Source organism: Pelodiscus sinensis, chromosome 1 (genome assembly GCF_052426305.1).
Source record: "Pelodiscus sinensis isolate ZL-2025 chromosome 1, ASM5242630v1, whole genome shotgun sequence".
Taxonomy (NCBI): domain Eukaryota; kingdom Metazoa; phylum Chordata; order Testudines; family Trionychidae; genus Pelodiscus; species Pelodiscus sinensis.
In genome coordinates, this window is record NC_143052.1 from 236,311,922 (window position 1) to 236,327,688 (window position 15,767).

General features: G+C 42.2%; 1 protein-coding gene across 7 annotated transcripts in view; it reads left to right on the forward strand.

Moving 5' to 3' along the window:
- The window catches only part of LOC102463929 (interleukin-1 receptor type 1), a 72,988-nt gene that overhangs the window by 44,974 nt on the left and 12,247 nt on the right, over nt 1-15,767 (forward strand). For all 7 annotated transcript variants that reach the window (XM_075917302.2, XM_075917310.2, XM_075917320.2 and 4 more), the window contains 4 exons: nt 2,056-2,254; nt 4,774-4,948; nt 6,672-6,737; nt 10,207-10,327. In XM_075917302.2, coding sequence (XP_075773417.2) covers nt 2,056-2,254; nt 4,774-4,948; nt 6,672-6,737; nt 10,207-10,327 — 561 coding nt within the window. The remainder of the gene's footprint in view (nt 1-2,055; nt 2,255-4,773; nt 4,949-6,671; nt 6,738-10,206; nt 10,328-15,767) is intronic.

Genomic DNA, 15,767 nt, shown 5'->3' on the forward strand with positions numbered 1-15,767 from the left:
TCCAAACCCCTCATCATTTTAGTTGCCCTTTTCTGAACCCTTTCCAAGGCCAAAATATCTTTTTTGAGGTGAGGAGACCACATCTGTACACAGTATTCAAGATGTGGGCGTACCATAGTTTTATACAGGGGCAGTAAGATATTCTGGGTCTTATTTTCTATCCCTTTCCTAATAATACCTAGCATCCTATTTGCCTTTTTGACCGCCGCTGCACTCTGTGTGGAAGTTTTCAGAGAATTGTCCACCATAACTCCAAGATCTCTTTCCTGATTTGTCGTAGCCAAATTAGCCCCCATCATACTGTACGTATAGTTGGGGTTATTTTTCCCGATGTGTATTACTTTACACTTATCCACATTAAATTTCATTTGCCATTTTGTTGCCCAATCACTCAGTTTGGTGAGATCTTCTTGAAGTCCCTCACAGTCTGCTTCTATCTTGAGTATCCTAAAGAGTTTGGTATCATCTGCAAACTTTACTACCTCACTGCTTACCCCTTTCTCCAGATCATTTATGAATAAGTTGAAAAGGATTGGTCCCAGGACTGACCCTTGGGGTACACCACAAGTTACCCCTCTCCAATCTGAAAATTTACCATTTATTCCTACCCTTTGTTTCCTGTCTCTTAACCAGTTCTCAATTCAAGAAAGAACCTCCCCTCTTATCCCATGGCCATGTAATTTACAAAAGAGCCTTTGGTGAGGGACTTTAAAATGGAGGGACCATTTTAAAAAATGTTTCTAGATGCAAAATTGCTCTACAAAAAGGGAAAAATGATTACACCTAAATACAAAAATATGTTGATATTAATCTAGTGGATAGAGACTTTTACATAGTTGAATGGAAGCAGTCAGAGAGCTTTTCAGCTCTGGTTTTGATACTATATTGATACATCTGAATTTCTTCCATGCTAGTAGAACTTTGCTTAAAATTATATTTAATGCTTCTATAGTGGTTTTTCATCAGAGTATTTTAGTATTATTAATTAATTCTTTTGAGGAGTACATTTGTAAGAACGCTTTTTAACTCTATTGCGGTTAATGAATCATTTCACATTTCATTTTATAGTCTGTTTGACACAATTTTACTTTCTTGGTTTGGTTCAGTGAATCAGGAGAATGAGAAATGTGAGGTGGGGTAAATTTCACCCAGTCAATCACATTTTAAAAAGAATACTTATCTATGGTAACTTTAAAATATTGTTTAGCAAGACGTGTAAAAGTATGAATTACAGTATCAACAGTTAAAGGAGATACAGCTTTCTGAAAACCAAGGCAGTATGGAATGACAGCTTTGCCAAATACCCTTTAGGGTTGAAGCTTTTTTTTTTTTTTTTAAAAAGAGGTCAGATATGATTCAAATATATTTTATCCTAAAGCAAAGGAAAATTGTGATATCTATATCAGTATTTTCATAACTTCCTGATTTAAAATTGCTTTACCTTGAGATCCATCTTTAAGTGACCTAGCCTTCTCCATGACCAACTTTAGCCACTTTCCTTTCAGTTTCGCATAATTTTCAAAACTCATGTAAATACTAAAAGTAAACCATAAAAAAAAAATTTAGTGTGATAATGAAAACAATTTTTTATCATGTTTCTCTCCACTGAATTATTTTTCAGACTATTTAGTGACTCTAGAATGGGGTGGGGAACCTCCGGCCTGCAATGTCACATGAAGTTCGTCAGGGTTAGTCACTGGTGGGCTGCTGGATGGTCCGTTTACCTGAGCATCCATAGGCAGAGCCCTTCTGATCAAAGTGGCTGCTGTTTGCCATTCCCAGCCACTGGGAGCTACAGAAAGTGGTGGCTGAGCCTGCACTGCTTCCCAGAGTGCCCATTTGCCAGGAACGGCAAACTGCACTCACTGGGAGCTGCTGCGGCCCCAACTGTGCTGTTGGGGCTCCAGTCCCAACCCCAGCTAGCTTCTAGCCACCAGCCCTCTTGCCACTGGGGCTCCCTGCTAGATTGCAGATATTGCCAGAACAAAGAGTTCCGGGTTTGGGAGGTCCAACATGTATTAATAATGGTCCAATTTGTTGCTCTTCTCATTACAGGAAATCTAACAGTTCTATCAAAAACTATATAGAATTAAATGTTTTCGAGAACAATGATGGCTTATGTTTTAATGGAGAAATAACGTATAAACAAAAAGTGTTTATGTCAATTGGAGAGACTGGTGGAAAGATTACGTGTCCTGATCTGGAATATTTTAAAGATGAAAATAATACTGCACCTGAAATACAGTGGTATAAGGTATTGTGTATATGTATTTGCACTGTAACATTTCCTATAATATAATTTAATGCTTCTAGTAAAGTAATTGTGCATGGTAATAAAAAACCCAGGATTATTTTTCTGTGTAATGTGAATGGATACCTAAGTTGCCAAATCGACAAGTATATTATAGCAAACCTAATAAGCATATACTTACATTTACAAAAAATCCAGTCCCTCTTTTTCCAAACCATATTCTAAAAGATTGTCATCTATACTTACAATTGAAGATAGTCCATAATATTTCAGCATCAGATATGTGAGTGTGATCTTTCTATATGATACTTTGATATGTAATTGGTTAAAAATAAGTAGATGAACATACTACACTTTTAATCGTGTGACTAGATAACTTTTGTAACTTATAAGGCTTATAATGTAATAGGACATGCTTTGTCTACTGAAGATTAAAGAAACAATCTGGCTCTTTACTTCGTTAGTGCAGTTTCAGCTTAAAAGAAAATCAAGTTAATCATAGCTGTTAAATTTTCTGCTCCTGTAACAGGAAAATATTTTACTTTTAGGCTACTTGTGCCTGAAAGGATGTAAATTCTGGTCCCATAGCAAGTTCGATTATCCAGGGGAACAGCAGGCCTTCTATGCAATGGTCAAAACCCACCAGATCTGTTATAGGGGGTCCTCTGGCTGTGGGAGGGAGAGAATGTGTATCTGATGGAGCCCAAGTTGAGAACAAACTGGCCGAAACTCAGTCTAGGCAGGACTGGGGAGGTATTGGTGGTCCCCCGAGGAAGCATCTAGAGAAGTGGAATATTCCTGTATGAATGATGGAAGGAGGAGTAGATACTCAGTCTCATTGATGATAGGTAGGCATTCAGCTTTAGGAGTGCTTTACACATTGGTGTCCAAATGTTTTGTCATATGCAAGTTAGCACAATACTTGTGGGTGGCATACAACTCAGATATAAATCATCAGTGATCTATGCATTAGTTACCAAACTGGATTATAATTTATTCTTGAAAATCAACTAAAAGCTAGTAGGCTTGTGAATGATTAACCGGTAAGCATCACCCTTAATGATGCTGGCCGGGCGGGCCACCCTTAATGGGTAATGCTTAGTGGTTCCGATTAACTGGGGAGGGCTGGAGCATCTGCCTGCCCACCACGAGCAGGGGACTGCTTATCCCTGCGGTGGACGGGGTGGGTGGGTGCTCCAGCTCAACTGGGCTGGAGTGGCCACCCCACCCACTCCCCCTTCGATTGGTTAACTGGTTTAAATGTAAAGTTTACCAGTTAACCAGTTTTACATCTTTAAAAGCTAGTGTCACAACAGTAGTCCACTTATTTAGTGGGGCTGGCTAAAAGGAGCATGCTATATTGAGCTTTATAGACTCTACCGACTCTCTATTCGCTTTTAGATATGATTTTAAAGATCAAGAATTTGAACTGTAAATGTCTTTTGGGATTCAGTTACTGCAAGAATTATGTCTTTCTGCATTCACCATGATTAGGTGGGAGGGGATTCCTACAGTGCTTTAGAAAAAATGGGGTTTAAATGAATACTCCTAGAAACACCTCCTTGCTGCATTTGGTGGGAAATTAAAGCAACCCATCACTTAAAGGATACAAAGTACATTTAATATAATGCCAAAAAGGATAGTTCAGCCATGGTAACATTCCTTCTGACTAGGGAAAGGGGTAAGAGGGAGGATTAGAATAGAGTGGGAAACTGTTCTTGGAAGGTTCATTGGAAAACTTCTTAAATAGTGTTTTTTTAACTGGAAGAGAACATAATGAATAATCTTTTCCAGAATAAAGGTAAAACAAAAAATAAAATCAGTTAGTTCAAGGGTCTAGTTATTCACTGCCATGAAGAAAGACTTCAGTTCTAGTCATGGTCTTTTAGTGTAGGTTGAAAGAACATAGTTCCTGCAAGGGTAGTTAAATACCTGTGCCAGCCAACTAAGAAACCATACTAATATATGCTATAAAGTTTAAATATCTGGATAGATGTCCCAACTGGAGCTGGCTAAAAGTTTTTGGACTAACTCTTTTTTTTTTCTTTTAAACTATGGATCAACTAAAACATTTCACAAATTTGTGTCTAATTCACTGACTTGTTTTAGCTGTGGAAAAAAGCTGCATTTTTACTTTTTCAGAATGAAATGTTTTAATTTTTCAATTCAAAATGACTTGTTTCTGAATAGTACTCCTATTTTATTTATTTTAAAAACCCTGCCAACTCCTCTAGCAAAACATTTCACTTTAGGGCTTGACAGAGTCTCTTAAAATAAAGTAATGTCTTGTTAGTGTTGCAGTACCAAAGCTCTGTACATTAAATTGGCAGTTAAAAAAATCATTGTCATTTTTAGAGACTGTTTGGTAGTATATATACTTTGGGCAGGGAGTCTTTTTTAACTGGAAGAGAACATAATGTTGTTACATGGTTCAAATAACACTTTTTTTGTGGGCGGGGCTGCTTTAATAATCAATATGTATTAGTACTCTTACATCATAGCTATTTTTTTGCTTTATTTAGGAATGTAAGCCTGGATTACTGGACAACCACCGATTTCACTCTCCAAAGAATGAGAATTCTCTTACAATTAAAAATGCAACTATACATGACAAAGGAAACTACACATGCCAAACAACATATATCTATATGGGAAAACAGCATAATGTTTCACGAACCATTAATGTAGACATTGAAGGTATTATGATCTGATTTTTTTTAATCTTTGGCTCTCCAGTGTCTCATTTAGTTACTCCTCCTCCTCCTCTATGAGGGAGACCAATAGATCTCAACAGAGAATGCTGACTGGCTCTCAGAGGAAAGGAGGAAATCTCAGCCACCATCCGAGTAGCAGCACTAGCTGATGCTGAGAAGGAGAGCATGACACCTAAAGAAGAATTGATAAGGGGGTAAAAAAATTAGGTGTCTAGGTAGCTGAGAGGGAAAAGGTGTTGGCTTTGGTGGAACTACTAATGGTTATTGTGGAGGAACCTGAGTAGGGAAATGCCCACAAAGTAATTTTATGCCTAAAACAAACTGACAGAAATTCTCAAGGTGTGTGTGGGTGTGAAAACCACAAAAGCAAACATACTGGAAAACTACACCTCACAGCTTAGATGATTGCCTTCCTTTCAGGAATTGGCTAGAATCACTTCTGATGGAAAGGGAGAGGTGGCAGGTGCATACAATAGCTGACTACTACAAAATTGCTACCAGTTGCATGACTCTTTTTGCAATGAGAAGTTAGTTCTAAATCTTGTGCTTTCACCAAATGGAAAATGCCTTAGTTTCAGCACTAGCTGAGGGGACGGGAGGCTTGCTGCCTGACTATCCTGAGACCTGCATCCACATTAGCATAATGACTACCATGCTGTGATATCAAATGCTGATTGACATTACAAGACCCACCATGAAAATAACCATTCTTCCAAAGAAGAAGAAAAAGGCTGCTTGAGATGAAACTTTTCATCTTCAAGATTTTTGATTTGCTGATTTTTTTTAGTTTAGGTACTTGCATAACATTGGTTGGTGTTGTATAAGACCTAAATAGAATAGGATTCTTTACCTGTGCTAAGAGGACAGCTATTACTTGCTGAGGACTGCTCCTCATTGATAAAACATACAAAACAATACAATTCCTGCCCACTATATACTAGAACAGCATTTCTTAAAGTATGTTCCGTGGCACACCGGTGTGCCATGAGGCAGTCGGATGTATGCCGCGGAGAGACCAGAATTAAAAATGGCTGCCCTAAAAGGGACAAGCCTCCTTTTTTAATTGTTTTTTTTTTTTCTTTTGCTCAACAACTTTTCTCCGGGGGCTTTTTTTTGGTCAACAACTTTTCTCTGGGCAATGGCCACCTTTAAAGGGGCAAGCCTCCTTTCTTTTTATTGTTTTTTTTTTTTTTAAGATCAACAATTCCCCGGGGGCTTTTTTTTTCCTCAACAAAAAAATCCTTGGTGTTCCCCATTAAAAAAATATATTGTTTGGTGTTTCTCGGTCTTAAAAAGTTTAAGAAACACTATACTAGAACCTCCTGTCCAGGCATTATTTTATCTAAATAGATAAAAATTCATGAAATGTAGTTTTGAGGTGGACATGCAAGAAGGCAATGGTTCCTCCCTGTTTTTCCTGAGTATCATGAGAATTTTTTTGTATTAGGCTTCTTATAGCTTTATTATGCTAGGGCTGATAATATTTTCTTAGTTTGATCCTAGAGTGAACTTCTGTAACTAAATAACAATGTCAATTCATTATTACAGATATTGGATATTTTGAAATGAAATGCATTTTGTGTATTTAGTAACACAATTGTCAAGTACCAATAAAATAAAACTATTGTAAAACTAGAAGTGTAGCAGTCGCAATAGCTGGGGTAATGATAATTGGTTATTAACTTTTTTCAAACATTTTTTGTTAGAGGGCCCGAAGAATACACCACCAGAGATTATTTATCCAAAAAACCATTCAATTGAAGTAAAACTTGGTAAGTAGTTGCCTTGTAATAAATCACTAGGCATAGAACTGTAGTGCTAGATGGGAACTCAGTAGGTCATCTATTCCCTGTGCTGAGGTAGGACTAAATATATTACCTAGATCATCCTGACAGGTGTTTGTCAAACCTGGTCTTAAAAACTTCCAGTGATGGAGTTTCAACAATCTCCTTAGGTAACTCTCTTAGCTACCCATACAGTTAGGAAGCTTTTCCTAATGGCTATCCTAAATCTTCCTTGCCATTTAAGTTAATTACTATTTGTCTTGTCCTCAGAGGATAAAGAGAAGAATTTATCACCCTTCTGTTTCGAGCAACTTTTGTATGTATTTTATCATACCTCCTCCCCTCCCCCCCCCACTCCTCTGGGCCTTTATCTTCTCTTCTCCGGACTAAACAAACACAATTTTTCAATCTTTCTTCAAACACCATGTTTTGTAGACCTTTAATCATTTTTATTCTCTGCACTTTCTCCACATCTTTCCAAAAGTGTGGTATCCAGAACTGGACACGGTATTCCTGCTAAGGCCTTATCTGTACTAATTAGAATGGAACACTCCTGCTAATAAATCCCAGAATTATATTTGTGTTTTTGTAAGACTAGTACATTGTCGACTCTCACTTAATTTGATTCACTATAACTCCCAGATTCTTTTCTGCAGTATTTCTTTCTATGTAATCATTTCCCGTTTTTGTATTTGTATAATTGATTATTCCTTCCTAAGTATAGTACTTCACATATGTCCTTACTAAATTTCATTCTATTTATTTCAGACCATTTCTCCAGTTTGTCAGGATCATTTTGAATTCTCATCCTGATCTCCAAAGAGCTTGCAGCCCCTCCTAGCTTGATTCCATAATAGCAACCTTATTTGATGAGGATGGCTGTCTGGAGCACTCAGTCTGAACAAGCCAGACCCCACCACCCACCCCGGCCCCATGGTCCAGTTATCATGTGAATTTGGATCCACTGGCTCCCAGGCTCCATCTTCTGATACCATTCCAGCTTTGGATTGAGTTAGGACTGTAAAGGAAATCAGACATAACCAGGGCAAATCCCCCAATGGGTACTGCCAGTAAAAAGTCTTAAGTTACCTCACTGCTCCCATTTTAAAGAGACTCCATTTCCCAACCTGGTACCACAGGAGCTTGAAGGGAGCATGGCACTAGGGCTGTGGCATGATCTTGGGAATAAAAATTAACTGCCTCCAGTACAGAGGCCACCATATTGGTAGTTACCATAATAACACTGTGTGTTTTGACACCAGTTGAGGTATTAGCCTCATTGGTACAGCTCTTCTTGCCACTACGCTCTTCAGCACCAACTGTGTCACTATTGGGCATTTCCATACCATCAGCCCTGACACCCTCTTATGCCACATCCAAGTTTGCAGCACCGTCCCAGTTGATACTTTCTCAGTATGCAGTACTGAGGGATCTCCAGTTCTTGAATGAGTCAGAATCTCCTCTGCTCTCCACTGGGCTAAATGTCCCTATCATGGTACTGATGCTCAAGGACTCATCCCCAGTGCTGATGGTCCGTAGAGCTACTGTGCAAATAAAGCACTCTGACTTCAGGGGAGTGCTCCTCTTTATCTCTCCCCACCTCCTCCTAGTCCCCCACCCACCAAAAAAAAAAAAACCTCTGGAATGCTTATATTCATCTTCTGACTCTCAACAAAGTGCAGAGGGATTTTTCATTTTATTCTCCATAGACATTTTATTATGATATTGTAACTGAGAGGGAATCAAGGGGGATTAAGTTATGTGAAAATCTCACACGGGATGTGGGAGTAGGCATATGACCAGATACCCGTTGTGCCTTCCTTCCCCTTTTCTGTATAATGTTCCAGCATGGCTATTTTGAAATCTCTGGCTGTCCTCACTGCCTAAGATAGCACATCTCTGCACCACCTTTTAGAATGACAACTTCCTCCCCTATATGTTCCCAGGAAACTTAGAGTCTCTTGAATTTTAGCTCTGTAAGGAGTTTTCTGAGGAGGAGCACTCCCTCAGGTTGAAGATCAGGCAGTTTCTGAGGCTATACTGTCCTGATTCTGGATGAAGTGCTAGTCCCCTTCACCTCACCTGCATGATAACAAGAGCTCTCCTGATCTGTCCATAGAGCTGATTACCTCAGAAAACAGGTGAAAGAGGGACAAAAATCTTTCAAATGTTTGGTGATTCCCTATGCCTGGTTAGTTGGCATTTCCCTCTAATGATGCTCTCCTGGAACCTGGTAAACACGAATGGCAGACACCCTAAGGATAAACTTTCACTTAAACTTAATCCCAAATAGGTTTTGTGATGTAATAACAGCAGTTATGAATTAGTTTGTATAGATCCCCAATGCAGATTAGAGTTTGGACTTCTGTGCTAAGTGCACCTATTTTCAGCTACCTGGAGTTTAAGCCATACTTTTACTAAACAATATTTCTTGGTAGAAGCATTGAGGTCTAATGTTGCTTTTGGCAGAGTTGTACAGCAATCTTCATTGAAGCAGATTCTGACATCTACCTCTTTCTATCGGGTTACTGCTTGTGAGACCCCCAACAATGGAATACATATGGACGAGCATTTAAAAAAACATTACTTGCCTTATAATAGCTGGAGTTCTTCAGGATGCATTGTCCATATGTGTTCCACGACCTGCTCTCCTTCCTGCCACTGTGGAGTTCTGTAACATCTGGATTAAGCAGTGGCAAAGGAATTGAGGAGCAACTGGCCCTGCTCTACCCATTATGCCCTCAGTACAGGAGCACTAGGCATCTCAGGATGCATGTGCAACCTCAATGGACATTGATGGCCAAAAGGTGTTGGTTTCAAGCATATCAGTAGCGTGTGCACCAAAAGTGCTATATACAGTAAAACCTATGCTATCCGGAACTTAAGCATCCAGAAAACTAGAAACTGGCAAATTTCTGACGCCGGGAAAAGCAAAGCAAAAGAAAACAAAACAAAACAAAGGAAACTGGTTCTTTAAGTGCAGCACTTACCTGGGGAAGGGGCGAATGGCAGCCGGAAGCAAGCAGCAAGCATCTTGGCTCCCTCTGCGGCTCCTGGCACCCCTGGCAGGCCAGCCCTCTCCCCCTCCATCACCTGTGGCTTCCCTCCTGACAGGCTACCCTCGCCATCTCCGCCTCCCGGCTTCCACCACCCTCACCAGGCCGCATCCCATCCCCTCTCCCGTGGCTTGTGCCCCCCCTAGCAGGCTACATCCCAGCCCCTGCACGGCTCCTCCCTTTCCCTCCTCAGCTAACCTCAGAATGTTTAGGTTACCAGCACGCCCTAATCCCCGGGCGTGCTGGATAACACAGGTGTTATTGTATATGGATAGCACACCTTTAAGAGCTATAGTTGCTGTAATGTAAGTAACTGTGTTTCCCAACTTATTTACATAATCATATGCGCCTGCTTGCTTATGATATGGGAATTTTAATTGCCACATTTAAATGTTTTGTAGGCGCTCATGTCATCATGGACTGTAATATATCAAGTAGCATAGGTTCTGTGACTCCATACTGGCAAGTCAATGATATGGATGTTAATGAATTTGATGCTTCATATCAAGAAGAATTCTATGAGTAAGTATTCTTACAAATCGAATTGCATGTTGGTTAAATGTTGGACAAAATATTGTCTAATCATAGAATTGTACGACTGAAAGAGACCTCAAGATTTTATCTAATCTAGTCAGGTGTACTTGTGGCAGGGCTAAGTATTATCCAGACCATGCCTGATGTGTGTTTGATTAACTTGCTCATAAAAACCTCCAATGAATGATGCAGATTCCTCAACTTCCCTAGGCTATTTATTCCAGTTCTTAAGTGTCTTAAGTTTTTCCTAATGTCCAACCTAAACAATCCTTGCTGCAATTTAAGCCCATTGCTTGTTATCCTATTGTCAGAGGTTAATAAGAATGAGGTTTCCTCCTTCCTTGTAACAACCTTTTATGTATCATGTCCCCTGTGAGTCTTCTATTCTCCAGACAAAATCAAAGCAATTATTTTCAGTCTTCCCTAATGAATGCTAGAAAGTACCTGTACTTCACGTTCAACAAGTTTGCCATGCATTTAATAATTATCTATTTATTTTAAGAAATGTATTAAGACCATCTTATCAAAATTTTGGAAATTCATAATAGCATGACAATATTTGCACTCTATCTATCGAACAAAGGCTGCTCTCAACTAGCCCTCTGGAAAAAAAATTGCCAGTGTGGGAACAATTCATTATACCTATGATAGGTGTTTCCTAGAGACAGTTTTTTAAGATCAGCCGCTCTACCTGTATGTACACTATGTCCACATTCATAAATCACATTACATCTGCCACTGAATAAAGTTAAAACTTCATACAACAAACATTTTCTTGTTTAGAACAGATTGGCACATTCACTATTATGCAGTTGAAAAACTCAAATGGAAAAAGTAACCTAGAAAAAAATAGAGAATTTTAAAAGATAATTACATTTCAAAGGGACATTTTATCTCTAGCTGTTCTAATCTTTCACAGGGAAGTGAGATGCACTGTATTCAACACTTTTTCATGAGGTGAGCCACAGTTATGAACTTTCTTTTTTGTTTAGAAGTAAAATACACCTTTCAATTAATTCACATCTACCTGGTGAGGTTTCTTGTCTCTGCAATATGCAGGCATCAGTGTGGTCATATCTATCATAAAACAGGTTATATTATCTAGCACTGCTCATTCCGCCTACTGATAGTGAAAGTGGTCCTGGAAAGGAACCTTACATCGCTAATTTTTAGACTGGTTCACTAGGGCCTAATGCTGGGCCCTTCACGCTCCTCTTAAAGTCAGGTCTGGCCTTAGGGACCCACTAGCTATACTTGCCTCCAGCTTGAAGGACCCTCCCATCACTGTAGACAGATGGTCCCAAACGCGGTGCCTGCAGGCGCCATGGCGCCCACTGGACCATTTCTGTGCGCCCGCTGAGTGATCAGGGCGCACGGCAAAGGGGCAGCGCCAGCCCTGGGCGCGCAGCACATGGGTGGCCCCGCCCCCAGGTACATGGTGCATAAGCTGTGCCGGCCCCAGGCGCGCGGCGTATGTGCATCCCTGCCCCTGGGCACGCGGCACAGGAGCGGTGCCGGCCCCAGGTGCGCGGCACATGGGTGCTGCTGACTCCTGGGCATGTGGCACATGTGCGGCCCCACTCCCGGGCGCCTGGTACGTGAGTGGCCCCACCCCCAGGTGCCCGGCTGACCCAAAAGGTTGGGGACCACTGGACTCTTGAGAGTTAGATACAGGCTTTCTCTGAGGGTACGTGCTGAGCCTCTACTAATTGTATTTCGTATAGCATTTTCCCTCAGGATTTTGAGGATATGAAGTATAAACCCATTCCTTGGGAAAATTGTCATTAAATTTAGTTTTACTTCATCCCCACACTCCTTGAGGTTTATAGCATGAGTGATTTTTGTTGTATTATAGCAGAGGTGGGCAAAAGGGCCTCCGTGGGCTGGATCCGGCCCGCCAAGCGGGTTGATCTGGCCCACGGAGGCTCTGTCGCTCCCCCGCCCCCAGGACAATTAGGGTCTGGGGTGGGGGAGCGCACAAACTTCCTCCCTCCCTGGGAGGAGCACGAGGCAGTTCAAAGTGCTACATACTCCCCGCAGGGCAGGAGGAGACATCACACGCTCCTCCGCCCCCAAGCCCTGATTAGCCTGGGGGCTGTGGAGCTGCGCAAAGTTTCCTCCACCCTGAAAGGAGTGCACAGCACTTCTAAATGCTGTATGCTCACGCAGGGTGGGGGCAGGGAGAAGGAACCTTCACGCAGCTCCCCCACCCCCAGACCCTGATTGGCCTGGGGGTAGGGGGAGTGCAGGAAGCCTCCTCCCGCCCTGCACGGAGTATGTAGCACTTCAAAGTGCCACGTGCTCCTTGCAGGGCCAGGATAGGGCGGAAGGAGGCTTTGCGCTCTCCTGCCCCCAGTCCAATCAGGACCTGGGGGTAGGGGAGCTGCACGAAGCTTCCTCTGTTGTGCTCTGGCCCTGAGCAGCGCGTGGCACTTCAAAGTGCCATGTGCTCCTCACAGGGTGGGAGGAGGCTTCCTGCGCTCCCCTGTCCCAGGCCCTGATTGGCCTGGGGTTGGGGGAGTGTGGGAAGCCTCTTCCCGCCCTGCCAGGGGAAGAGGTGCCTATTGGGAAGGGAGAGCAAAGGGACTTCCCACCACCAGACCAATCCACCCCGCCCCCTTCTGGTTTAGGCCCCGCCCCTTCCTGGCAACCCTGGGACCACTTCAAAAATTCTTGGCCCAAAATTATTGCCCACCCCTGGATTATAGTCTCAAGCTACTAAAATAATTAACATAGCCTGCTCGCCTCTTAACCTTGGTGTCCCACATAACTGGCTACTGAGGCACTAGGAGAAAGTTAATTATCATTATTTTTGCACTAAGCGAAAATGTTCAGCTTGGGTGCCTAAACATGTAGGCTACGTCTTCACTGTGAGTTTTTCTGGCAGAAAATATGCTAATGAGGGACTCATTAGACTGTCATGATCTCATTAGCATATTTTCTGCTGTTTCTTTTAGCGCAAGGGGTTTTTGTGCAAAAAGAAGCAGTGTGGACAGGGTTTTTTTTGCGCAAAACCCCGCGCAAGTTCCTTATGCTCGTCTTGGAGAGACATAAGGATCTCGTGCAAAACGGGTTTTTTGCGCAAAAAAAAGTCTGCACTGCTTCTTTTTGCACAAAAAGAAATGGCAGAAAATATGCTAATGAGATCACGACTTCTGTCCGTCATTAGCATATTTTCTGCTGAAAAAATTCACAGTGAAGACGTAGACATAAATATCAGGTGACCTGATTTTCAGAGGTGTTGAATAACTGCAGCTTCCCTTGAAATCAGCTAGGGCTGTCAGATACCCAGGATCTCTCCAACCAAAAACCCCAATGAAATGCCCCCTTCCCTGACTTTCAATGTCTAATTTCAAGCACATCAGTGTGAAAATTTTGGCCTGATTGCTTTCCTGCTATTTCTTGTCCTAATCTTGTCTGCCTTGTTTCTCTGTATTGCTTCCTTCTTATACCTTTTAGAAGGATGAGCTCTTGATAGGGGCTTGTGGCTGAGCTCAAGTACAGATGTACATTTCTGCTGCATATGTGGCACTGTGCCTCTGGATCAGGTGCCCACTGGGATTGAAATAAAGACCTCTGTGATCTCAAAATATTCCCTTGCACTGAAGAATCAGTTTCCATAGTTCACCAGCAGCAAATTTAGAACTGCTATATCACTAGAGGACAGAGCCGCATTTTGAGCAGGGGCTATATTAGCTGATCTTTTTTCTTCTTCTGTAAAGGGACTGTACTGAACTTGTGTAAGCTTGCATGATTTACCAACCGTTGCTGATCCTGTTAACGCGCAGGACTATTCCGAATGTGCCTTCCCGCTGCCCTCTAGGAAGCATGACAGAATGCTTATCCCCTCAGGGGCCAAAAATTCTGGATGCCTGAATCAATTAGAGTGATTTGTGAGTCAGGGAGGAAGGAGCTGGTTGATTGTTTGTGTGGCTCCTACTCTTGGTGTGCAAGCGCACACAACTGGATTCATTTGGCCAAATCAAGTTGATTTTGGGACTATGCCTGTGCCATAGGTATCCTTGTGTTCCCTTACACCCCCTATGAAATGGGACCAGTCATCTCCCAATTCCTTTTTGCCATCTATGGCAGGAAGATGGAACCCTTGCAGAGCCAGGCTGCTGCTCTGCAAATCTATTGTGCAGAGTGTTAATGATTAGCTAATATAGATGTTAAGCTAGTTTTTTTAAAATGTTCCTTTTGACTTTAATAAAATACATTTTGATAGGTAGGTAGATATGTGTAGAATCCCCTCTTTCCCTTTTGATACCAGGACTGGAGCCAGTATGGCAGAAGCTAAATCTCCAGGATTTGACATACTTCTCCTGTGATCCTTCAATGCCACTCAGCAATGGTCTGATTTAGGTGAAGGTCATATACTAGGGATGTGAAGGACTAGTGGACTAGTCGATAAGCAAATGCTTATCAGAGAGTCGACAAAATAGTTGTCTAGTCGCTTCCCCTACCTTGCTGCCTCTATCAGATAGAGGCAGTAGGGGGAGAGAATAGGAGGGTATTTCAAAGCGGCAGCGCCACATGGAGCCCGGGGTCAGCTGCTCCATGTGGCATTGCTGCTTTGAATGCCGCAGGGAACCCGGTGTCAGGCTCCTTGCGGCATTTCAAATCAGCAGCGCTGTGTGGAGCCCAGGTTCAACTGACCCCAGGTTCTATGCAACACTGCCGCTTTGAAATGCCGCGTGGAGCCCGGGATCAGCCCTAACTAGGGCTGTTGCTACACTTCAAAGGTGGAGGCGCCCTATCGACTAATCGAATAGTCGATGCAAAAATGCATCGACTATTCGATTAGTCAGTTACCCGATACTTAACATCCTTATCGTGTACCTCATTGGTGTTAGGGTTCACCACCTAAAGTTTTTTTCATCTAGAGTACACCATAAAAGCCATCTCAGATATGGAGGAGGAGGAAGTAGCTAAGGCTCAGTCTTCCCACCGGTCCTCCTTAGTGCATACCATGAGTCCATTCCAAATTGTAATGCTGAGATGTCCTTGAAAAAGGAAAATCACTCAAGAAATGAGGCGTTAAGTTTCCTCTCAAGACTGTTAGAGCTGACACAAAAATCAGCCTAAAATTTGTCTCAAGCTTAGCAACCAATGGTCTTGGAGTTTGTCTAAATGGCACATTACTATGTCACAAGCCAAGGTGTGAACCCTCAGTATAACATCCCGTTACATCCCGTGTGGACACTGCTGCAGTGCAGTGAAAGACCTGGGGTGTGATTTGGCATTACAAGTAATCTTCACATACTTGATGCAGTAAGAGCTTTATACAGTAAAACTCCAACTGTCCGGCACTCCTGATATTCTGGCACCCACTGGAACCCGGAAGTGCTCCGGCCAGCCGGACAATTGGAGCTGCTCTGCCCCCGGCTTCCCCAAGTCAGCCGCTGCTGAAACTGACCAGCGGCTG